Source organism: Aythya marila (genome assembly GCF_965140915.1).
Source record: "Aythya marila genome assembly, chromosome: 3".
NCBI lineage: Eukaryota > Metazoa > Chordata > Aves > Anseriformes > Anatidae > Aythya > Aythya marila.
Genome location: NC_139044.1, coordinates 3,787,810 through 3,814,073, shown reverse-complemented (window position 1 = coordinate 3,814,073; position 26,264 = coordinate 3,787,810). Strand labels below are relative to the sequence as shown.

The 26,264-nt window shown below is 40.5% G+C and overlaps 1 protein-coding gene across 3 annotated transcripts in view; it reads left to right on the top strand.

Moving 5' to 3' along the window:
- PLCB1 (phospholipase C beta 1) overlaps window positions 1-26,264 on the top strand; it is a 373,718-nt gene that overhangs the window by 207,819 nt on the left and 139,635 nt on the right. For all 3 annotated transcript variants that reach the window (XM_082757582.1, XM_082757583.1, XM_082757584.1), the window contains exons 4-9: window positions 4,408-4,548; window positions 11,202-11,281; window positions 15,611-15,664; window positions 16,280-16,355; window positions 22,794-22,894; window positions 24,296-24,462. In XM_082757582.1, coding sequence (XP_082613708.1) covers window positions 4,408-4,548; window positions 11,202-11,281; window positions 15,611-15,664; window positions 16,280-16,355; window positions 22,794-22,894; window positions 24,296-24,462 — 619 coding nt within the window. The remainder of the gene's footprint in view (window positions 1-4,407; window positions 4,549-11,201; window positions 11,282-15,610; window positions 15,665-16,279; window positions 16,356-22,793; window positions 22,895-24,295; window positions 24,463-26,264) is intronic.

Sequence of the window (26,264 nt, the reverse complement as noted above, 5' to 3'; positions counted from 1 at the left end):
ATGCCCCAGCAGCCTGGCTCCTGCTATGATTCTCTGTCTCAAAAGAAATCTCGTGAAATGTTTCGTACATAGGTTATAAGGGCTAGGATCTGTAAAAACGGTACGACAGCATTTTACGTGTATGTATGGTAATGTACTTAAAAGAAAAAAAAAGGCAGCACATTTTCTCAGACAGATGGTGTGTTGCAATTTTTCCTGAAACAAGTTGAAAGAGATGGTGATCCTATTAAAAGATGTGCAGCATTTGCTATATGTGCAGAGCACGCAGTAATTGGAATTTAAGCATTAAGCTACATTTTAATAACACCAGCCACAGCTGAAAGCAGTCTTTGCAGAGGTTGTCATTAATGTGTCGTTGTCATTAAACTCCTTAAGTTTACGTTATTTTTATGATTTCCACTGAAAGAAAATAAAACAGGAGAAAGTTTTGGAAGTCTGATTGAAATCTATTTTTATCTGTCTGTACACAGGATTCTGGCTTCTAACAAATCACCTGTATTCAGTCTTCGCTCATAAATCTGATAGAAATTCCATAAGCCTCTCTTTCATATTTCTGGCTAATTTTTCTTTTTTTCCCTCTTTCTCTTTCGGGTTGTTTTAAGGTAATTTTTCTTTGGATGGGTTTTTCAAGACAGCAGAACGAGATAGGGAGGGTTGGTTTTTTTGTTTGTGGGTTGGTTTTTGTTTGTTTGTTTTATTTTTGCTTTTTTGGGGGTTGTTTTAAGCCAAAGGAGCAGGTAGTCCTCTGCCCACGTCTTGTCTCAGTTTGGGGTGGGTAAGCTGATTTTTAATGGATTCTAAAGCTCTTTGTGCTGCCAGTGCTATCCTTGTCACCTCCTCTGTACTCCCCTGCTAACAGCTGACATCTCCTGCTGGGAATGCCAGTCCTTTAACCACTGCGGTGTCACCACACAAGCGCTGACTTTCCTGGCCTGGCTTCAAGGCCAGTCTTCAGGCAGCCGTGGTCCTTGAGCTGGAGTTCACGATGGACTTCAGCTGCAGGGAAGAAGCAAGCTGGCATTGAGAGCTTTTGAGTTAAAGAGGCAAAAGACGATGCTCTGCAGCACAATGATTTGATGTTTTTTGGCAAACAGAAGTTGTATGACTTATGTGGGCACTGTCAGTAGTCTGCTGCTGCTGAGCATCCCATGGATGATAGGGCTTCAGTAGCTCAGGTGTTTAAAGAGTAACTATAATCAATATTTAATAGGCATCGCTCTTCTGAATGTCTCTGAGAGAGCTCAAAATGTTCATAATGAGACCCCAGCTTAGCAAAAAATTACTCTGAAAACCAGTCTGTCTGCTCATGAGCCAGTATATTAAATGCAGCTGCAAAGAGCAGCAGACTTTGTCTCATTCCTCAAAATGGAATTATCAAAACCAAAACAATCCAATTTATATAAAAGAAGCTAAATTTGGTCTTGCTGCCCTTTTTTTTCTCTCTCTCTCCCTCTTTTTTTTTTTTTTTTTTTTCTCCCATGTGCTTTCCTGCTAGCCCAGGATCTTCATCTCCGCAGGAAAACCTGCTGACATTTTTAAAAAGGGCTTTGGTTCATAGAGCTTTGATAGTCTTCACGATGTTGATAAAGGTTATTTTGCTCATCTCTGATTTTGCTTGTTAACTACAAGCATTTGTAGTTAACTGAGGTAATAATGGAGCAGAACTGTTCACGAGGGATGTGAAGAGCTGCCAGAGTGCTTTGGTACCTAAAGCTTAGATCTGAAGCTCTCAAAGACTGAATAATGTGACCCAGATCATCACTTAAGGACTAAGCTGTCATTGACAAGCGGAGATGCTGCCGGCACCCTTCAAAGGCAAATACACCCATGGCAGGGGTCAAAAAGGACCAGAATTCTGTTAGTATGAAGGTTATTCCCTTTCAGTGAATCCATATGTATAGGTAGTATCTATTCTAAGTCTATGGAGCATATTGCATGTTATGCTGAGGTGCTTCAGGATGCACAGTGGATGCCCTGTATTAATAGGTGCTGCGTGGTAGCCAGATAATTCATTGCTGTAAGGGATTGTGTGCTTCAAACTTTGTAGAGAAGTCCTAAATGGAATAGAAGAATACTCATCCAAACTATCCAACCCAAGAAGAATGTTCTGTCGGATTTCTTGCCTTTAAAACCTGGAGACAAATCCTGTGATTTGGAAGGCCAGCTTCATACTTGTATTGCCTGATTGGCCACTTACTGTGCACTTCTAAAACCCCCACGGAGCCAGTCCCAAATATCTTCTTTTTGATGATTTTGCTTCGAAAAATAAATCATCCCATTTCAAATATATTTCTTTTTTATTCTGTGATGCATGACTAATGCATATCTTAGACTAACTAGAGGATGATCCATCGTAGATGCATCTTATAGTTGACTATAAATATGAAGGGAAAAAGTTATCTTCTTTCTTCTTTTGTTGTTGCAATTGCAGTTCATCACCAGCAGTGAAGCTGAGCAATAGATTCAGCCAGCGAAAGGGAGAAAGGAATGACAAATATGTGAAAGAGAATAAAACCAGGTAGACAATCCTGTTTCAGATCAGAAAGAATGAAGCTCTTCCCAGCCAGCCACTTTAGTAGAAGCATTTATCAGTCTGATTTGGGGTTGAAAAAACAGCTTAAGGAGATGAGCTCTCATCTTCCAGAGAAATTAAAGAGTGCTTTATAACATTCAGCTACAACATTCAGAAAGCAACCCAGCCAGTAATACACCATCACTAATTTAGTATCTTCAGGGCATTTCTCCATCTTTTCTCCTAGATGCAAATTAACACAATTTCTTTATCTGTCTTCAAATCCCCATCACCGGAACACAACTACTACTTTTATATCCCTCTTCTGCTTTTCTCTTATGTGAAAGCCTGTCATTAACTTGTTTACCCATGAAATCTTTTTCTCAGAGCACAATCGTATTCCATCCTTACAGAACCCTCAAATAGGATTATGCTATCTCTTTTCCTGCAACACTTGCCATCGTACCCTGTATTTAAAGAAGCTCAGTGGTGGTGTTTTTTTTGTGGTGTTTTTTTGTTTTGTTTTTAATGGATAGCCTAGAAACTTCTTTCCAGTTAATATACCATTCTTCTCCCAAACCTTGTGAAATACTCGGTGAACGTATGCATAACGCCATTGCCTTGTTTAGACTGAGGCCTTGTGGATATACAATTTCCTGTGAGAATCATGAGAAATGGTCCTTCTTATCATCTTAATCTTATCATCTGGTTCCACAAAATTTAATTTGTGTTAGTTGAGATTCCAATCGTTATTCAGAAGTTCCTAAATATTAAGAAGTACCATAAATAGCAAACGTAAATGCAGACTGCAGAGGGGAAAAGGTTCATGGGAATGAAGTGCAACCTGCAGTATATATTTATTACAGTTTTGAAATCATTTGATCTCTACACAGAATCTGGTTTTGGATTAGTGAAAAAATTGAGTGTAATCCCATGGTGATCCAATTTGCTGGCTATTTTTTAATATTTATACCAGACTGAAAAATCTTGCCATATAGGAAACCTGAGCTTTCAATTTATACTGGCCCTATTAAAGGATTGACTTCAGTCGTGCAGGGCTGCTTTTCATCTGCCTTTGCCTTTATAAATTGTGTCTTGAGGCCAAGCACCAAGCAGTTTTCTTAGCTTGAAAAACACTGAGTGCATTGCCTGGAAATGCTGCAGCCTAATCTGTTAGAAACTTGTAAACTACAAAATAACCAGAAATTTGTTCTCACATGCTTAAGCTTGTAAAGTTGAAGTTTGGGTTTTTACTAGCTACTAAAACTCAGTGAATTTATCTGTCCCTCACAGAAATGTTATGTAGTCATTTTTATATTGGATATGCACCTGAAAAAAAGACTGAAAATTAAAAATAATTGTAAGAGATCTCGTGATTTAACTAACACATGGCATTTTGGACCTGAAGAAGATGGAGGGCATCAGGAAAATTTACACTGTTCGTTTCTTAATAGTTAAGGCAACTAATTCCAGGCAGTCTTCTTATTTTCTTATGAAAAACTGAGTTCTCCTCTATTGAGCTTTATCTAAAATCAAATGAAATTATAGAGAATCTTTCTGCTGAGGCTGGTAGCCTTTGGACAGAATGTGTAAATTCAACAAGCAAAACAGTTTGTGTGCTTAAGAGATAAAAGAGGTGAAAAAGAGAATGGTGCTGATATTAACCGGACAGCTTTTCATCTGAACTGTCCTAATACAGGCCTTGGAGGCTTTGAATGGTTTACAGAAGTGATTCTTTTAATTATTATAATTAATACTTTTAACAATTTTAATGAAGAATTAACCAGACCAGAATCTCTAATGATCGTGTTTAAAATGCTGAAAATAGCACAAGTTTTCAAAACTGAAGTATTTGCAGAAGACTTTTAACGATTTTGCAATATGGTTTCTTGCAGGATCCAAAACTGCGTGAACTACTGGATACTGGGAACCTAGGAGGTCGACTGGAAAATCGAATGATAACCGTCGTCTATGGTCCAGACCTGGTCAATATATCGTACCTGAACTTGGTGGCATTTCAAGAGGATATAGCAAAGGTAATACACATTCATCTGTGTTGCATAAAGTTAATGTTTTTGAAGTATTCCTCTGAGATATGGATGCATGAGATAAAAGTTGAGATTACTATGAAACGAACCTCGATTCTGCTATAGAGCTGTGCTGTTCAGTATGAAAGGAGAAACATGCAATCATTATTTTCTGGGAATATATTCAGTAAATTTTATGTCACAGATGTGCATGTTCATCTTCAGAACATTGCTTGTTATTGTCTTTGTAAAGCCCAAATAAGCTCTGTGAAAATGATCATATTCACAAATTTCTATTGCACTATAAGAAATATATTGTGAATCTCTGAACACATACTGATACCTTTCAGTAGTTATCACCACCCTTTTATGCTTGTTCTAAGTGTGTGTGCAAATTATGGACAATATCCAAGTGTAAACTGTTGACTTCTTCTGGCTGACCTGTGTCAGAGCAGTGGAATCTACAGGCCTAACTTACATACCCATGTATGTGAGCAAGCAGGCACCTAATATAACATACACATGCCACTTTCTGTTGGTCTTCAACAGTTAATTTTAAGCTTGCATTTTGCCTTGTTGATAACCCCTGAAAAGAATTGTGATGTAAATGTCATTACCTTAGCAAAGTACTTTTTCCATGCAGATAGGCAGTACTTTCATGTCTTGCAGTTGATATTAGTACATAGGTTTCTTATTCTCCTTCTTTCACCTTCTATACAACCCAACCATGTTTAACGAAGTGCAAGCTCTTTATCTGTCCCAAATTGGCATTCAAGGGCAGCTCATCTTTCCACTTCCATTCAGGTAGGTAGACTCTGGTAGCCTCCAACAAACTATGCACAAAACACAAATCCATACAGCCGGCATCCTTGAGTCCATTAGATTGCCCTAAAAAGATAATTTCTTCATAGAGTGTTGCTATTTGACAACAGTAAAGTTGTTGTCTCATAGGCACCAGAAAATGGCAGACCAGGTGAAAAAAGACATAGGATGGAAGCCTTAACCTCAGCGGGTTTATTTTTGTTTGCCAGGTTTCTGCTTCTGCTAATTTTCATTAGCCAACTAGTATATCTGGTGGAAACACAACTCTCTTCCTTTGATATGAAAACAGAGGCAAACTGAGTTTGTGGTGACCCGTGGACTGCTGTGGGAAGTGCTGTCCCCTCACTTGAGATCACAGAGCTGTATTCTACAGGTGTGCTTAAGAAAGCTAGCACTGCAAAAGTGAAGGCAATTGAAACAACTCTTAAGGAAAAAAACTAAGCATATGGTTGAAAATGAAAAGGTATGCTAAAGCTGTAACAGCAAAAATTGTTAGCCCTTGCCAAGGAAGAGGGAAAATCACCTAAATCAGAAACCTATCTCCTTTTTTGCTTTCCTGTCTAGCCAGCAATCACTGAACCATAATCTATTTGCTGAAACAGTTCAGAAATTGGTATCTTAGGGCCATTTTCTCTTTGATAATGGAACCTTAAAATACTGTAGATAAAATCATGCTTTAGAGAAGCTTTGCTGCTCTAAATCCTGAGTTACTCAGATCTTTGTTACAAATAATCTGAGTTTTCCTTGTTATTTGTAAGTGTGGCAACTAAATTCGTACTTTATCAGTCAGACATTGTTGCCTGGGGGTAGGATTTTCAAGCATTGCACATTAGATTTGCTTACTTTGAAATTTCACTAAATATCCTGATTTATTTTTTTCCTATTGTAACCGAGTTTGATCACTATTGAAGGCATCTAAAAATTCTTCCATGTTTAACATGTTTTGGGACTTTCTGTGAGCCAGACCATAGAATTTGGTCCTCGTTGTCTCCAGGACCCATGCAGTGATTCAGAGGTCATTATAAATAAGCACATCAGGCAAAAATAATCTCTTCAGGGAGCTCTGAGAAGGCGTGTAAATATAAAACGTTTTCAACGTCACACATGCAAATTTTGACCCTACCTCTCACTGACATTAAGGGAAAGCAAGTGCCAATGAAAAACTCCCCTGCCCGTCCCTTTTCAGTTCATGAACATTTTTCTGATTAACCCTTCATTTTTGATGCCTTGTTTTTCAAGCTGTGGGACGTGTATCAATCAGTCCTCCCTTGAAGGAGAGAGGCAAAGTAAACTGTAAAGGTTTTAGTAAGGCAGTTAAAATAATTCAGTAATGAGACTTTCTTCCTTTGCAGAAGCCTTACTACTTAAACTGTGTTCATCCCATCCACTATCCAAGCTGTGGGAAAATTATGAGGATATGATCCGTGGGCTATTGAACTTGCTTTCAGTGAACTAAATAAAGAGCTAAAAATTACAACGTAGTTGTTTTATTTGCATTCCTCCAGGAGAAAGTAACTAACATTTAAAGTACATTACGGATGAGCTGACGGGCACTGACCAGCTGGTTTGCTCAAAGAAAGCAGCTTGATATTCATGAGGTAACGATCTGAAAGGCTCATTACTAGACACATCTAATGATGAAGAGAAATAGCAATGCTACACTGCTTGCTTATTTTCAGCCTGGTGTGCCTGTGCCTGTCTTGGGACAGGGTTTATGAGCATCTATGAACAAGCCAGGATAAAGAAAGAATTCTCTTCTCAAACCTTTGCTGAGCAGATGTTCTTTTTCCCTGTCTCCATTGCCAACGTGAAGGAGTCTGACCTGTGAACCTTTGTGTCTCCTCTATGGTATTTCATTCTTTTGCCAAATCCAGTAACTTCAGAAGTGCACTTCCTGTTTTTTCCCCATCTCTTTTCCTGTCACTCTCTTTCCTGTCTCTCATACCAACTCTGTACATATCACACTAGAACATCCTGGCCATAGAGGTCTGTATCCAGAGCCCAAGGAATTTTATTTCTCTTTGGCTTGATGAGCATTCGATCAGATCTGTTGCTAAGAAGTATGAATTCCTCTGTAAATAGAATGGTATAGTCAAAGATGGGTCACAGGTTGTTTGTAGTATGCTTTTCAGCATACTCATTTTTATTTTTTTTAATCTCCTTATGCATATTTAAGAGCTTAATTAGTAAAATGTTAAAATAAGATAAATTCATGACCATTTGATTTTTTTTTTAATTAAATTCATACCAATGCTGGAAGTGTAGGATTCCAGTAACTTGCTTTGTTAACTTCCCACCAAAGACAAGCATGTAAGGAACATTGTCTTCTCACATAGTCAGTTCTGATTAGAAGGAAGTGTTTCCACAAATGCATGCTGTCTTTTCTTATGAACAAGTCTGATCGCTCCCATTGAGATAAATGCCTTAAGGTATGTACCCTGATGCATGTAATGGAGGAGAGAAATGAGTTCACTGAGCAACAGATCTCAAAATGAACTGCTGCTTACACGTTGCCCACCAAAGCGTAGAGTGGCTAAATGATTTGTTAGTGAAGTTCTCAGGAACGATATAAATATGAATTAGTGTAACAGGATGTAGCCAAAAGGAGCGCAGGTTCATGAAGCTCTTATCGTGATGGATGTGACTTGCTTGGAATTGAATGTGTCGGAAGGCTGGCTTCTTCCGCTACCGAAAGGGATCAGTCTGCAAACAGTTTGTTGGCACCAGCACAGTCCTATTTCAGAATACACCGATTTATATTTTCCTTTTGTGTTGCATCTGTATAGGAGTCTGCTGCTACTGCGGTGATTCAGAGGCTGTTATAACCTTTCCGCAGTAGGCTGTTTTCTTTTTACACATAACAGCTTTCTACCCCGCGGAGCGTTCTCACCAAGTGCTGCCTTCTGGAATCGCTGCTGCTGGTGAAGGAAGCTGCACAGTGCATTATGCATGGAGTTGGAGGGCAGGCTTCGCTCTATACCATGCAGCAAAACCAAGGAAACGGAACCATTTGGTAGCTAAAGCGGCGAGACGCATCTTGGCTCACAGCTTGGTGCAAGCCCATCAAAGTCAGTCAAAAGCATCTCCTTTATTTCTTTGGATCTATGCTCAGGGCTGTTGTTTCCCCTCCTGCTGAGGGTTCAGACCGGCGACCGGGAAGATGACGTGATCCTTGGCATGTTTTCTGATCTTGGCTTTTCGGCTGCTGCTTTGTGATGGCTGGAATGAAGACCCTACAAATGCGAGAGGCAATGAGCAAATACTGCTTTTTACTTGGTGACTTGGCACCTGTATCATTAGAAATGGCTCAGCCTGTCAGTAGCCCTTAGAATATTTGGCATGGGCGCTGCGATTGCTTGAAGAGCCAGGAAAAGCTAGCAAAGGAACATGGCAAGACTGTTGATATAAATAACGGTCGTGACAGGCAGATAATAACTGTGAGTTCCCCTTAAATTCCTGTGAACAAGTGCTTGGACAAAGGGAAGGAAGAGCTGGGGGGTGGGATACTCCTAAAGTGCCATCGATCTATTTTCTATAAAATACTCAGTTTTAAGCCAAGCAGAATCAATGAGATCAAAACAAAGTCTATAAGGATTTGTAAAAAGCCAACCTATGTTAAATTTCTGAATAATATTTTATGTTGCCATTCATCTTTGCAGCCGTTAGTGTCACAGGGAGAAGTTTTAACTGCTATTATTAGTGCCCAAACAAAGAAGTGTTTACAAGATGAGCCTATTTTGAGCCTGGAAAAATGAGTTGCCAAGAAGAAAAAAGGATTCTGCACTTAATACGCTTTCTGTTCCAAGAGTCACAGAAGAGCAGTCATGCTGCTAAAGAAGCCGTCTCTTTTCTTGTTCTTTCTCACACCCCTGTGTTTTGTTGTGTTTTTTCTTAAAAAAAAAAAAAAAAAAAAAAAAGGCCTGAGAAGGGAAAAGCAAGTAAAAATAAAAATGGAAGCAGTCACGAGAGGTGCAGGGAAAAAATATCTCAGCAGCAATTGTTTAACTCCCAAACAACACGTCTGCTTGTGAGGGAGGCAGGTTTCTCTGCCCGGATTCTCCATCAGAAGACATGTTGTCGTAGGTGCGAGTTTGTAAATTGTGTGGACTTACGGATCTTGTAGTTTCAGGTTATCAAAGGTCCACGTGGAGGTAGGATTACAGGTAGCCTTATCTCTTCCTCCCTGGGAGCAACTGTGTGAGATTGCTTTCAGACACGATGTCTGATAAGTTCAGGAACAAATCTTAACTCTTAAAGAAAATCTTAAATCTTAAAGAAAAATATAAAAAATGCTGTCTTCTTAACCTGTCTTGAATTGCTCACCTTATCACGCAGAAACTTGGGGCTTTTTAGGTAAAACAAGTTGGTAAGCTTCAGTGTGAGACATCAATATTTGTTTCAGTGGTAGCTAATGATGCTTTTCATCATCGTCCATTTTTGTCAGAATGAAATTCCCTTTTCCATATTTTTTCTCAAAAAAAAAGAGCTGAGGAGAGCAAATGCATCTATGAGGGTGTGTGGTCATGGGTGTTTTGGATCTGGACTGATATGAAAGGAAACTCAATTTTAATTTCAAAGAAAACTCAGAAAACTTCAAGTAAAAAAATCACTTTGTTTGCAAAGGCATTGTTTATTTTTATTTCTTTTCTTTAAAGAGGAAAACAAAGCCTGCCCAAAACCACATTTGTGATTAAAAGGCATTGCAATTACAGAGTGTAAATAAGCACTAAGTTAGCAAGGAAAAATGCACTGAGGTTGTCAAGGAAAGGCTGCCGGAGAGACCTGCAGGGGAAGAGATGACAGCACGAGCTGAGAGAGGCTGAACTTAAGGTCAGCCGTGGATCAGCCTTGCTGGGAACCCAGGAGAGGACTGGGATCTCATGGAAGGACTTCAGGAACATGCTTAGGAATGAGAAAAAAATGGGGGGAAAAGAGAGAGGAAAAATAAGAGTGCCGTGGGAAGAGCAGTGCTTGCAGGCGAGGGGAGGCATCCTGTGAGCAGAGAGGACAGTTCTTCCCTACAGCCAGAGAGGAAAACATCTTAGTGAGGAATACGATCTCAGCGTGAGGTACTGGTGTGTATTATAGGGGGACAAGGAGTTTTTCTGACTGGAGTTGTACCTTCTTCCCACTGTATTGGAACAACTTAAATTTATTCCTCTACGTTTCTCCTAGTTTGTTCGTAAGTGTGTTGCTCATGTTGGCTGATAACATCTCAGATGGAGTTTGTACTTAAGGTTCTTAATTCAGTATCTACTATAAAAGATAAGGTGTGATATTCGTTGTCTGAATTGTTTCACGATCTGTAGAGGGAGAGATGCAAAGGCTCTCATAACAAACCCATGAGGAGAGACATTGCAGTGAGAGACGTATTACGGTACGGTCTATATCCTACACTGTCAGGTTTGTCTAGCTTCACACAGATCTAAATTCATTACAGCTTCACTTTACAGGGATGGTGACACAGAAGCTCTTTTTTTTTAATCCTCAGTGTGTCAACCAGAGTAGCGTCCAATGTGCAAGAAAATGTATTTTTCTGTGGCATTTATGTTGCACATCCCTGACGCTTAAATATGCTTTATGTTAGGCATTTATCCATGTGATTTTTTTCTTTATTCCAATACAGTCGAATAAAGTATCTTTAAAAAATATTTGTAACAGTCTTCATTTTTTGCAGAATGAGAAAGTCAGGTCCAATAGACAGGGAGGGATGCTATAATTGCAAAAATCAAGTTCAGACTAATTAGGCACTCATTGCTAACTGTCTTTTTCAAAAATATTTGCATTGTGTAAGTAAACATCTAAATTAAGCCTCATTTAATCAAATTTTGTCTCTATAGGAATGGTCAGATGAAGTGTTCAGTTTGGCAACAAATCTGTTGGCACAGAACATGTCAAGGGACGCGTTTCTGGAAAAAGCGTAAGTGGCCACAGTATTTAATGCTGTGGGTGTTGCTCTTTTATCTGCGTCATTTTCCTTTTTTCTTGTTAGTCACATTGTCATCTATTGTCTCTGCTTTGATGAGTTGTCACTATTGTAAACATAGCCTGTCCTTTCTCATTGCTTTAAAAAGCCTGTTATCTAAACATCATTTTTAAAACATCTTGTTAGCGTTCTTCTTGCTAACTATTAAGTCATAGCAAAAAAACCCCACAGTACTCAATGCCATCTTCCCTTTGTATACAAAAGGAGTAACTTCAGCTGTAGTCTGAAGCTCTCCATTTAAAATCAAATACTATTTTGCTTCTGGTTTATTTTTCTTTCTAATCTCTCTGATTTCAGCGTGCTTTTAGATTGGTTTGCATGGTGTGCAACTTCTGATTTGGTTTCAGCAAAGCACAGAATCTGTTCATGAGCACATCTGGGTTGTAAAAACACACTTCAGAAAGGAAAGAGAACTAAACCTGAGGTTAGCAAGTCTCAAATGGATGATAAATACACATGCTGAGATAGCTTTGCTTAAATGATAGGGTTGAAAGCAGCACGACAAAGCCTACCAGATAATGATGGCAGTTAACTGGGGTATTTGCTGGACTTTTGGGGTTCTAAAAAAGAAGGCATACCATTCCTAGCCTACAAGTTGACTGGTTAAGTTCAGCTTTTTGTTTTCCCCAAACAACACGTAATTCCTGCTCCCAGACAGAGGCTCAGTCCAGCTAAATACCAAGTAGGGGCTTAGGTTCCTAAAAGTTGTCTCGATCCAAGAAGCAAGTTAACCCACCTGCATTTTAGGCTTTTAGTTACAGGGCTGATTGGATATTCCTATTTCCTTACCACTCAAACTTCTGGGTGACCAGTGGACTTTGACAGGTGTGTAACAGGGACGTTTGAGGCTGTGGTTTATGTGCACTTTCCTGTGACATTCAAAGGAGGAGCATGTTGTCACACAGTGTTTGGAGACATTTTTCTGTAATTATTCAAGCAATATTAATTAAATTAAGTCACTGGACACTTGCGTCAATTCAGTAGCAGGCAAGCATGTTATTGTGTCTTTTTTTCCACTAATTAATAAATCACTTGGGAACTGTTGGTTTTCCAGGGTCCTTAGCACATATGCCAGATCAGAGTCACTTAAGAAATATTTGACTTTGAAGATGAAAACTACTTCCCTGTTATAATTACAGTACTGAGCAAAGGATTGGTTGTAATCCTATCAGTACCCTTTTGTTGAAACAGAAAAACAAACTGCATTAGAGCAGAATTAGGAACTTTTCTTTGTGGCATTCACTCACTTGCAGTATTGGAAGTCCAATAATAAACAGATTGAGCAGCTTCCCCGTGCTTTAGTCATATGAGAAAAACAGGTTAATTTGGTAGGATGTGATTAATAAAAAACACCACTTTGGTTGTAAAGTGCACATTCCTGTGTTGTAATCCTGCAGTATAATTTTGTGTTAGGTTACAACTAAACTTCTTTCAGTACATTAGTACTGAAGTACTGAGCAGTGCAATAGGAAGCACAGGATGGCTTTGTTGTGGAAACTTTGGTCCAGTATTGCATCCAAAGTTTGTCACTACTGAAGTCAGCAGTACGCTACTGAAATGAGTCTGTTTAGCTGCTACTAGTCGGAGTACCTCTTAGCAGGCCTCTTAACAGGAATAACATTCAATTTCCCCAGATGGCTGCAGGGAGAGAAATAGTGTTGCATGTATGACAAAGAATCTGGGGAGAAGAAGGTGGCCAGTAGTGGTGGGGTTTTACTGGCTTCTGACACATGTCTATAGGATTTTAAACTTCAGTTAAACTCTTATTTCTTCATTTTATTTTAGTTATAGCTTTCTTGATTACAGAGGAAAACATTAAATTTGACCAGAATGTGCTCAGAAGTTTCAAAAGCAGAAGAAAGAAACTATTTTAACTAATCATTGTGACTTTTTTTTTTTTTTAAATTTATTTTTAAATCTAGCTCATTGCTGGGAGACTGGCATTGGTAGTATTTTTGTTTGGTGATATAGTAGCACAGGATATTTCGGTTTCCAGAAGATGTGTATGAGGACACAAGGATTTATGGAAATGTTCCTACACTTGTTAGGGATGTTAATATGGATTTTGTTTTTGAAGTGGATGCTAGTGGAATTTTCAGTTGGGAAAAAAAAAAAAAAAAAGTTTATTAGAAGCATGCTGTTTTTCCTTTGGTAGGCCAGTGGGTAAAGTGGAAAAATAAATAAATAAATTCTCTGAAATACTTCAGCGTAGCCACATTTTTCTTCAGATCGTGTTACTGCAAAACTCATTTATAGCTTTAATTATATTCTAGTAGAAGAGCCAAAGCACCCAAAATGTGTGCTTTGCTGGCGTGGTGGTTTTACCAAGCTGGGCAGCTGAGCTCCACCACAAATGCTCTCTCACTCCCCCTCCTCAAAGGTAAAGGGGGAGAAAATATGATGCAAAGGGCTCAAGGGTTGAGATAAGGACAGGGTGATTCCTCACCAGTTATCATGACAGGATGCCATCCTTCCTGAACTGAGCCTGCAGGGGCTGCCCACAGGCAGCAGCTCTTCAAGAGCTGCTCCCACACGGCTCCGTACCATGGGGTCAATTCCCCAGGAGCAAACTGCTCCAGCATGGGTCCTCCATGGGTGGGCTCCCCCCAGGCCCCCTGCTCCTCCATGGGCTCCTCTCCACGGGCTGCAGCTCCGGCCCGGGGCCTGCTCCTGCGGGGGCTCTCCATGGGCCGCAGCCCCCTCCAGGCTACATCCACCTGCTCCACCGGGGGCTCCTCCACCCATGGGGGGGCTGCAGCGTGGAGATCTGCTCCATGGGGGACCCATGGGCTGCAGGGAGACAGCCTGCTCCACCAAGGGCCTCTCCTTGCACAGGCCGCAGGGGAACTGCTGCTGCTCCAGCACCTGGAGCATTTCCTCCCCCTCCTTCTTCACTGATCCTGGTGTCTTACAGCATCACTTATAGGCTTGGCTCAGGCCAGCAGCAGGCCCCTTATCTAACATGGGGCAGCTTCTGGATTCTTCTCACAGAAGCCGGGCTTACCAAAGGCCCCCCATTAGCAAAACTTTGTCACATAAACCCACTACAGCTGGCTGCTGCTGGTGAGCGTTGTGCTGGTTACCAGTAGTCCTCACATCCCAGGAGAAGCATCAGATGATCACTGTAGGCCCAACTGCTTCCCATTAGCTGCTCACAGCTACTGCATGACTCCTCTTTCAGTAGGCATTGAATCAGCTAGTGGAAGGATTTGAACAAAGAAAGATACATCCTCACCCCGCTGCCTTAATGAGCATGTGAGAGAAGTCACAGGTCCTGAGATACTGAGATGCTTTAAATACTCAGTTCAAAAGCTGTATAATTGCCTGCCTGTAGATGGTTTCAGCATGTAATTTTTATATTGTTTCAGATTAGAAATGTCGTGGGCTTGCCCAGGGCTGCTAAATATACTCTTACTGGTGCAGAGACATTTCAGTTGCCAGCAATTTGACTTCCTTTCAGCTGAGGAGTGTCAACGTTTAGGGTCAAACAGAAAAACCCTAACAGCTGTGTAGTGGGGATGTCTTAGGGAGGCAGGGATATTTGTGTGCAACATCCAGGCACAATTTCAGCCTCTAGAAGAGAAGTACGGCCACCTTTCCAGTCAAGTTGTATAGCCTGTGAGCCTCACTGAAAGGACACTGGGGACAGGCAAACAGGTAAACAGATATTAGCAAGCTAGAGGGAGACAGTGTGTCCTTGACACATGCTTATCCATAACTTTAACTTGAGTATCTTGCTTTGATGGTGTACCCTGCATGCCTATATTCAGCTACCAGTAAAGGACATGCTTTTGTTCATGCTGCAGAAAGGCAGAAAAATAGCTGGGAATAACAGCAAGATAAAATGCAAAAGCGAAACTGCCATTCATCCCAGTGAGGATTTCCTAGCAGTGTGTAAATTTGAAGGTGGTAAAGCTGAAAGCTTGTTTATGCTTGCACTGGACCTAGCTGAAAGGAAGAAGGCTCCTTCAGCAAAAGTCTCGAGTGGCTGGCAGCTTGGACGATGAGTTCCGAAGGATGGTAAAATTGTGTGTTAATGGTATTTGCAGTGTCCCGTTGGAAGACACATTATTTGACAGTATGGGTGCATTACTGTTGATGGAAAAGGTATTTATTAATGGTATCCCAATGGATTTTCATATTGGGCAAAAGGCTTGGGTGGAACCTATCACATGATAAGAGCAATAGTGTTGGGCTATAAAGTTGGTGGAGAGACACTTGAAGATGCTGTAAAAGTAAAACAAGATGCTTTTCTCTCCACAGTTACACAAAACTTAAGCTGCAGGTGACACCAGAAGGGCGCATTCCTCTGAAGAAGTAAGTGTTCCACTTTCTTACTGTGTAGTCTCTTTTGACTTTGAGTATGAAAAATCATTTGGGATGAACATGTGATCCCTGTGTCTAGAATAATCATTTTGTGATCTGTGGTGTACCCCAAGGAAAGAGTACCCAATGATTCTCAGGATGTCTCTGTTTAAATACCCTTTGGCCCTAGATTACTCTTGTTATCTTGAGCCTATCTGTTCTTGTTCCACTTGTGTATAATGTAAAAAACAAAAAAGAAAACAAACAAACACAAACAAACAAAAAAAAAAACATCACCACGACCAATACAAACATTTTTATTTTTTTTAGCTCTGAAACATATTGTGAGAATAAATATACTCAAATTGTACATCACTGAGGTAATGTGATGAAGAGAGCAGTGGTGACTGTCTTAAATAACTGTCTGCTATAACAGGGCCTTGTGTGATGTAGAATTAAACTCATTGTGGGCACCATTAATCTCACTTGTGTTATTTAGCATCCAGCAAATGGAAATAAATAGCTAACGATGTGATAAACTGGGAAGCAATATCTAATCTTTAAGCCACATGGGCCAACAAGGCATGTCTTTAAGCCAATTCACTCTGGTTTGTTCTCATTTTGCAGTATATACCGCTTGTTTTCTGCTGACAGAAAACGGGTAGAGACCGCATTAGAAGCTTGTAATCTTCCATCTTCCAGGGTAAGAATCTGAATTTATTCCTGCCCTGATGAAGTATTGCTTGTATTCAGTGGTATTTACTCTCTGTTGGGTTGAGTATGATTTGTCCAAGGCTGATCGTGCTGTGTTGGATTTGCTCCTGGATGGGTCCTCAGCAGCAGGTCTATCTTTCCCACATAGAGGTTACTGCAAATTGGAGTTTCTTTGATTTGAAATTGTATAGGGAGCAGGAGTGCCTTGAAGAAGTACAAATAGATTAAAGGAAAGGGCAGGGGGTCATGTGATCTGCCCTGGAGAAATCCTATGAGAATATTTTCAGAGTCCGTAACTAGTACACAGTTTTCCAGGCACAGTTTCAGAGCGGTATTGGTTTGACATGAAGCTAATGCTGTAATCTGTTTCTTTCTCACAAAAGAGACCATTTAAACTCATTGTAGCCTGTCTAAAAGGTGCATGAAAAAAATGGTGAACTGGTAGTGTGTCAAAGCTGTTAATCCTGTGGGGATGAGGCCGTTGTATGCTGCTCATCCAGGGGCCCTGCTCAACCAGGAACATTTGCAGGTTGGTAATTCAGGCTCAGGAAAGCCCTTTCAAGCAGAGTGAAATCAAGTGGGTAATTTTGGTCAACACTGTAGTGAAGACAATTCCTCTCAGGTGGAGATTCTCCTCCAAAGAAGCTTCTTGCAGGATAATAAAAGAGGTCAAAGAGATGGAGCAGAACCAGTCTGTAGCAGAGGAGAACCTGCATCACCTAATCTCTCACTGTTGCAGAAAGCTCTGTGCTGTGATGTTCATTCAACCTTTGTTTCCCCAAAGGCTTCTTAATAAAGCCAATTCCTACCGCTCCAGAAGAGTTGTGGTGCAAAATCTTCACAAGCCAAGCCTCTGATGCTACTTTCCACCAAGACCTTCCTTCACAGGTTTCAGAGCTTTATTCCATGTAACATAAAAGATTATAACAATCTTAGCTGAAGGAAGGTTCTTTAAGTATTAGCACGTAAAATAGGTGTTTGACTGGTTAAAAATGTTGTGAGGTTAGAAACGTGAAAAGATTTATTTTAGAGATGGGTTTTCATTTAATTGGTAGCAAACAAATTTTAATAAGATATGCAAAAGAAAAAAAAAAACAGTGAAGTGTTGCTTTTTAAATCAGTTGATTTATTATTTCTATTGATGTTGGTAAAGATAAATAATGTCTTATTTTCCAATGCAAAAAAAATCCAAACATCATTGGAATCCTCAAAAAAGCCTGCAACCTTTTTCTGCTGTTTATTTAATAGAGTCAGTTTTACATAGACATTGCTGGATACTTGTTGCTGGGATACCATCATGAAAATTTATTCATAGTATAAAGTAGATCCTTTCTTTGCTTGGGACAAAAGAGAAACAAGCTTCACACAACAAAGAAAACTGTGTTGATCATCTTGGAAAAAATATTTTAGAAGCTTAGTGCTTGAAAAGAATGAATCTCTGAATCTCCTAAAGGTAATGGATTAGAAGAAAACCAGTACTTCAACTTCAGTTCTTTTCTTTTGTGTTCCTCTTTATTTGAACAGATAAAATTCTTAGCTTCATTTTCTTGCTTTTCTACCCCATTACACTATGGGACAACTGTCATTCCTGTAAAAACTTGAAGAGCACAGGACTCCAGCAGCATGCAAGATGTGAATATAAGGTCTTCCTCAGTAAAATCATACAGGATTTTTCAGAGTATTCATGAAAGTCTCTCAAGAAAATTAACAGCTTGGTTTGTTACACATTTTTTTGGATTCATACCTCGTGAAGATCACTCTAAAGATTTTCCCTCTGCTTTTGCTATAAAAAAACATATCTCTCGTTCCTTAGAAAGATGTGAGGATTGTTGGCCATGAGTTTCACATGATGTTTTACTCCACCTCTAAGAACCTCTGGATGACCCTAAAACACAGAATTAAATTCACAGTCATGGCTAAGAGGATGCCAAGTCATCACTTGGTAGTCCCATGTCTTCCTGCTTCATAGCTTCAGGGCTGGGACAGTCCCTTATGTACCTTATGTGATGACCTGAGCATGGGGCAGCCTGAGCTGCACCGCTGGTGGATTTGTGTCACTGCATGGACTTGTCTGTGACGGTACAAACTTCAGCATCCGCTAGCCCCTCTCTTTAGCAAACTCCTCATATATAGGCTTGCCAGGAGACAAGACACGTTGTCTTGTGGGGCAACATATAGGCACTGAATTTAGTGAAAGAGGAGGAAGAAATCTCATTGCTTGGAAGACTGCCTTCATTCTGCTGTAGCAGAGACAGGCTTCCCAGAGGGCCTAATCTTTATTTCAGATTTAGAAACCTTAACAAGGGGTTGATTCTCTGAAGTGCTGAGCACTCTGTCCCTGATTCAGCAAGCAGTCGGGTACGATGCAGTGGGATGAATTACGGACTTCATGTCAAACATATTTTCAAAACTTGGGTTTATTTATTTATGGATTGGACCTGGCATGTGCAGAGTGTTGCAGGACCGAGCCTTGTGTGATCAGATTTCCCGAAGCATTTGTTGTCTAGCAGATCTGAAAGCAGAGGAATGTTTAAATAAATAGGAAAATGATGTTTTAAAAAATGCTAGTGAGGTTTCTGAGTTTGGCATCTGATTTGTAGATTGGCCTCCACAGTTTTTTAAACCTTGGGAAGGTTTTGTTTTGTTTTGATTTGTTTTTCCTTTTGGGTGTGGTGGGCTGGCTGTGGGCTTTTTGTGTGTTTGTTTGTTTTCATTTTAGTCAAAGGTGCTTTAAACGGCATTTGAAGAGCTTTATTTTAGTCATCTCTGGCTCTGTAGAATGGTTTCTGCACTCCAGTTAATGTAGAGGTTCACGATAAAGCACCAGTGAGCTTGACTGTTTACACAAAACAAAACAACCAGCTGTTGAGTCCTATCTGTGCAAATAATCTGAATTAGTTGTGCTGCCGAATATAAAATAGAATGGATACAGGTGTTATAAAAGCAGGCGGGTAACCAGACAAATCATAAATCAACAGTGCTTGAAATTAGTAGAGAGTCGTAACCACAAAGCAAAATTGAATACCGATATTCTGCAAAGCCAGAGATGAGAGATGCTCTAATGTGTTACAGAAAGTTTGTGATTCGTTCACTGCTCTCAAAAAAGAGATTGGCACATAAGGTGTGTGGGTGGTTCCAGTGAGATGTGGATGGCTCAGACCAGGATGAGGGAAGGGGCAGCGTATTTTAATCCTTTCTGGCAGGCAGGATTTTGGAACCCAAATATAGTTGTCTGAAGTTGTTTCTGGGGTGACGAATGCTTACAGCAAGGCTTTTCTCACCCCTCTGTATCTCTGTGTCTTGTAGCCCACTAGTTATGTTACTGTAGAAAATAATAAATCGTTAAAGTAGTCTGTATTTATGCCTGAGGACTTGTATTGGCTATCCTTTGTAGACAGGTATTTGTAGGTACGTGTTTGGAAACTGAGGTATGTTTTTCTTAATTGTATCGAACTGACAAATAAAAGCCTGGATCTCAGGTTATCGGAAAAGACGCGTATTTTTACATTGCTGAGTACCTTCAAATCCCCTGAAAAGGAAAAAAAATATATATACTAGGTCAGCGGGATACTGTAATTCTGTGGTAATTACAGAATCAATGACAGAAATGCCCTTAGGAGAAGCACTGGCTGAGGAGCAGTAGCCTGCTGAACAGTGATTCTAGGTGCACTGGGTATTGAAGTGCCACCTTTAATAAGAAATGCCCAAGTTTTACAAAAGCCAGCCTGTAGTAATACACAAGTCTCAGTGGTCCTACTCAGCACCACAGCTCAAACTGGTCAAAGCACAGCGGGTGCAGTTTCACAGGCAGCTCTGTGCCACCCGCAGCTCTCCCTGATAGGAGCTATTGCCATCCTCCAGCTTCAGTCTGTAAACTTCTGCATCCACCCTTGCAGCAGATTTAGTAGTTGTGCTGTTGGTGAGCTACCTGGCTCAGCAGGCCGATCTCGTGACAAAGCATACAGGGTTGTTTTGGCTGAGTAAGGTTTGAAGATGCCACCTAGTAGTAGGTAGGGCCCTGAACAAGGGACGTGCAAGGTGAGTGGAACAAGAAGTTGCCTGAACTGTCCCAGGTGAATGTGCATCAGTACCTGGTGATTACAGCATGAAAGGAAACAAGGGTTTTCCCTGATCCTGAATGATTGCTTCTAGCAGCTAAAAAAGTTACCAAGAAAACCCCATTTCTCATGACACGATGCAGGGAAAGATCTTTGGTGTTGCAGTGTAACCTGGGAATCCCTGGGCGGTTTTCCCTTTTGTGAAGAAGAAGTACCAGTGTTTGGAGAAACACCAAAAGCTGAACGTGGCGCATGCTGTCTAGGTGCTGAGGACATTGCTGCTAGCACCTGTTGTCCCTGCTCCTCGATCAGGATCCTGCGCTGGTGGAACCACTGCTTACAGGGTGTGCCCATGCACACAAGTCAGTGTTACAGGTGTGCAGGCAATTCCAAGCTGACACCAGATGAAACTCTTTGCAGCACGGAAAGCCAGTCAGGATTTTGCGTCCTCTGAGCAAACACTGCAGCTCGCCCCGGGAAGATTGTTTGGAGGAAGAATAGTTTGCAGCATGTTGTGTTTTTTTTTTGAACAAGTCCCCAACATGGGCTTGAGCAGGGGTTCTTGGTGCTATCCATCCTCACGCTGCCTGTGATGGCTCGTGCATTATGCTGAGCTTCTGGGCAGCAGCCGGGCAGATGCTCACTCAGCTCTTCTGAGTCAGGTAGAAGAAGACCATACAGGTAGGATCTGCTAGGTTAAGCAGATACAGCAGCAGCCAATGTAGTCTGCCAAAATAAGAAAGGAGTGATGGTCTGAGGGGAATGGAGGGTGAGGGAGCGCAGGGAGCTGCCCAGCTCGGTCTGCACGTACAGACACAAACGCTGAATGATGGTCATGGTGCAAAACCCATGTGGGCCTCTGCGGATTTCACAGACGAAAAGAGAGGTGAAATGACAACCATGGTGTTTATTTACTTGTTTATTTTAACTTAAAGCAGGAAAAATATTGCAAAATCCCCTTCCTTTTACCAAAGGCTTGAACTGACACTTCCGGTTCCCTTGGCAACTGCATTAAACAGGCAGAGTAAATAAAAGCAATGATTTCCTCCATCAGCAGCTTGCTCCTGATACAAGTTGGCTCAACAGCATCTAAAAGCAAACGGCTTTGAGTCCAAATTACAATTTTCCTCCTCTGGTTCATCAGATTCAGGCATTATTTGGAGCCATTGAGCGTCTCACGTGGTTCCTTTGTGATTCCAGAGACGACATTTCATAGCTTTTGATAAAGTTAGCTCGCGTGGAGGAAATTCAAAATCAGATTTTCTGTATGTGCATTCCGCGTTTTTTGTGTTTTCATTTTCTTGTTTCCTTATGAGGTTTTCTCTGCACAAAATACTAGCTTCTGTACTGTTCTCCTTTCTCGGTGCATTGATGCACATGCAGAACCAGTGGGCTCATCATTACTGTTCTGCACCAAGAACACTGCACCTTCCTTGGGGAAGCTTGCACCTTCCTTGGGGTCCTCATTTTTTTCCAGCCCTGCTAGCAAAGGAGTCCATGCTGTCTTCTGCAGAAAGTGCAGAGCTTTAAGACAGCATTTGCAAGTGGGAAAACTCCTGAGTTTCGTGCAAAGGACTGCTTTCTTTACCCGTTCCAAAAATTCCCTCCCTTAAATATAGTCGCTCTATTTTTTTCAGAGAAAAGTCACCAGGTATAATGGGGATGGTGAAAGTATCATCTAGAAGCAAGAATGAATGTAAATTGATCTAAACTTTAGAAAAAATACTGGTATCTCTTCTAAAGAAAACCACTTTTATCAATTTCTGTAAAAGCAATCTGATTGCCTAATCAGCTGACCTCAGTGGTTTGGAGGAAGATGTATGGAAAAGCTGCAGTGCGTGACTCTTGCCCATCACAGCGATATCTTAAACGTGTATCTTCAGGAAGGAAGAGGAAACATTTCTGCTACTATCAGAGAACAAGAGTATTAATTATGACTCAGTGACTCAGTTTGTTCTCTGGTTCTGTGAAAGCTTTGGGAAGATGAGTACTGTGCACTGCCTTGCCAAAGCATGCTGGCTCAGCACCACTGGCCAGGTCACCGGCTTCCTCAGGACTGCTGTGCTCATTTTGTGCTGCAGATAACGTGGTTATGTGGGGAGGTGTCCTTTCTTTCTTCTTCACGGGTGCTCCAAGAAAAGGAGAACTTTGTCTTACGGAAACAAAGATGAGGAATGCTTTTTTGTTTGTTTTTGAAGATGTGCTCTTTAAGCTGCTCTGTTATTCAGGGGAATGTATTATTCTGCAAAGCCTGGGCTCCTCTAAGTTGCAGGAAGGATATCAAAAGAAGGGCAGTAGCGAGTGATCTGTTTACAAGAAGCGTATAAAAGTGCCATTTGGTTCTTTCACTATTTTTTTTCATTTCACAGAATGATTCAATCCCTCAAGACGACTTCACGCCCGACGTGTACAGAGTGTTCTTAAACAACCTCTGCCCTCGGCCTGAAATCGACCACATCTTTTCTGAGTTGTAAGAAAAACACTTTTTTTTTTTTTTTTCCTCTACTGATTTTCTGGGCTAGGGATGGCAAAGTAGGTTATTTAGACTACAGCACCATGCAGCAACTGCCAAGAACAGATTTCAATGTCAAGCAGGACTGCTGTTTAACCTAGGATCAAGGTTACCTCTTGTTCTGAGCTTTTGCTTCCATTTGCGATGGCCAGAGTTGACTCCTCTGGTCCTAGACAAGCAGAACTGCCAGGTCTCATTTTGCAGTATAAATGAGGATAGTTTAGTCTTCCATGAAAGTAAAGGAAGAAGAGTAATAATCAATAAAAGCATGCAATAGGCATGAAGACATGTAAAATTGCCCCCAAAAGCTTAATTGAGTTGCAAAAAATGTAGTAACTTATAGGATTTGTACTTCAGGAATTGCCACCATGTAATTAAATTAGCAACCAGCTACAACTGAGCTTATAACTGAATGTATGAACTATAAAGCTCACGTCATTCCACAGTGCTTCTGGCCCTTATAGCAAGTCACTGTGCTTCCCTGTTTCAGCAGAGCCTGATCAGTGGAGTCAGAACATGAAGCAATATGAAAACAAAGTAATTTCTAAAATACATCCCGTTATCACCAAAGCAATTAGTGACTGTATCTTTGCAACATGAGCGTGCTCACTTACTCTTTTTTGTGCTTATTTCCTCTCAGGCTTCAGAGGAAACTCAGCCATGACCTAGTTAGCTCCCATTGAACCTAGGGGTCGACTTCCCATTGCTTTCCTGCAGAGTAGAACTAGGCCAGTTCTGAGTGCTGTAGAAAATCCTTAGCACGTCACCTGGCTAGGAGCCTTCATGGATTTCCATCTGGGTACAAAATGTACCCAAATTCTGCTCTTTTTACAAACACCAAATAGGCATCTTTTCATTTACTTTGCAGAGTGCTTAGCATTTTTTGTAGGTTTATAAAACAAGCAAATACTGGAATAATGAAGTCCGGGCTGCTGTTATCCAGCATTAAAACCAAATAGTTAGGCTAGGACTGCCAGTGGAGTGTTTGCAGCAAGCTCTGGGTTGAATTCCAGATCGTATTCTCTTTTATTTTCTTAAATTGCTTTGTTCCAGGAATTCAAGAGGAATGAAAAGATTTTAGCGTTGCTCTAACTCTTGCCATTGATGTTAATGCTGAATGCTTCTAAAAATCTTAATCCTAGACGTTTGATGAAGAATGTTTGCCATTACATGCTGACAAAATAAATTAGTTTGGAGACTCAATGGGACATTGTTTTGTTGTGTGTGGTTTTTTGTTTGTTTGTTTTTGTATGATAATTTGAATTTTATTTCAGTTTCCCTGAGAAATTACAGAACATTGAACATGATTTCAAAGAAACATATTTTAATTGCTTTGCTTTTGCTTTAATTTTTCCCTAGTGGTGCCAAGAGCAAACCATACCTTACTGTTGATCAAATGATGGAATTTATAAACCTTAAGCAACGTGATCCGCGATTAAATGAAATCCTTTATCCGCCATTAAAACAGGAGCAAGTTCAACAACTGATTGAGAAATACGAACCCAACAGTAATCTAGCAAAGAAAGGTCAGTGTTTTTTTCTGTTCTCACTGTACTCAGTTTCTGATTTAAAACAATGAATGAATTACCCTGTAGTACACGGTAAGGCAAGATTTGGTTCAGAATCATATTGCATTTCCAACTATCTGCTTTTGAATCATACAAGCCTGTCAGACATCATGTGGTTAAGTTTTAGATGTATTTAGTTGGTATCAGTTTAGGAAAGTTGGGCTGGTTTTGGTATTTATTTTTCAGTATGTGCAATTGATAGTTTAGAACAGTTGCTCTGGTATGCAAACTTCAGCAGAAACCTTACTGTCACGATGACTATCTGCTGGCATATGAAATGTAAATTTTAAAGAAACAGTTGGTGGCATTGAAACTAAGATGATGATAATTCTATCATTGAATAACTAATAAGTCTAGCCCTCTGTTTTCTTATAAAGTAGCATACAAACTAAGATGTGAAAGTAGCTGAGTACATTTCATGCCATAATCACAGAAAATTCCCTTTTGAAAATCTTGACTGTTGTCTAAGGCATAACTGGGCATTTTGCCAAAAACAGCGAGAGAATTTTGTTACCACCGCCAGTCTTAAAATAGTATTGAATTTGTGTTTGCATCCTATTTTATTCCAATCCATATATCCCAATGATTACCTCAGCTTCTAATGCATTTATACCTTAGAAATTTTAGGGGCGGGGGAGTATCCTGAAAAGTAGATCTGACACAAAAATATATATGTTTTGGTCTGGAGACTTCAGACCAATCCTTCTAAGTTGCTAAGTATTTGCTGAGAGTTCCTGGGCACCCTGAACTCCATGTCCTCTGTCCTTTGGAGAATCAGGGTCAAAACAGCATCAAAGAGACAAAGCCTTTGAATCCTCAGTTAAATAAAACTGTCAAGGCAGGATCCTGTCAGTAGCCTGGTATAAATAGAACTTGCACTTCTACTGTGAGAAGCAAAAGTTCAATAAAGTGTTGCCTGCAGCTTCTGGCCCAAAGTAATTACATAGAGGCTGTTGCATTTGAGGTAGAAACTGCTGTTACAATTAAATAGTTATTTTAAATATCCCCCCTCTTTGTACTTGAACCTTCTTCAAGTGTTGCATCTGATCCTGCTTGTCTTCCCATTGGCAGGCTGCGATTCATTTACTCCCAGGCTAGGATCTCCTTACTGCCAAGTCTGTACTTCTCTGAAATACCGATTTAGGCAGCTAGGAGAGGCTGTTCTTTACCTTGTGCCTGAGTGCTTTCTCAGCCCTCTCTGTCCCCTGCATAGTTTGTCGGCTGCCCCTTACACTAGCACGGAAACACATACATGTCTGCACAGAAACAGCATGTGGTATTTACTGTGATTAGCAGAGGGAGCAGGAGGTGGGGCAGGTAATTCATTAGCTGAGCTCTGTAAATACTTGCAAGCCTTTTACACACTGCAGGTATTTCACCTCTCAAAACCTGACCTGGAAGAGGGTCCTAAGAGAATCTCTCAGGCAGAAATGCAAATTTCAGCTGTCTCTTCCCCAGGTTCTAGCTGGCTCCCTGAAGGCAACCTGCATCTCTTGATACAGCCGTCAACATTATCTCAAAGCAAAACCCTTGTAATTTTTTTCATAAGCCTTCTTTCTTCTCTAGTTCACACAAGTTGTTGTTCCCAGAATTTTTGATTGAGGGCTAAATCCTACTTCTTTGTCATGCTGATGTGAGTCTGTCTTTTGACGTCAGTGAGAATACTAGCATGAGGAGATGAAAACACATTGTGACCTCCTCTCTCATCCATGTAACTATTAGAATATATGCTTACCTTATTTCACTTCAGCTACAAGGAA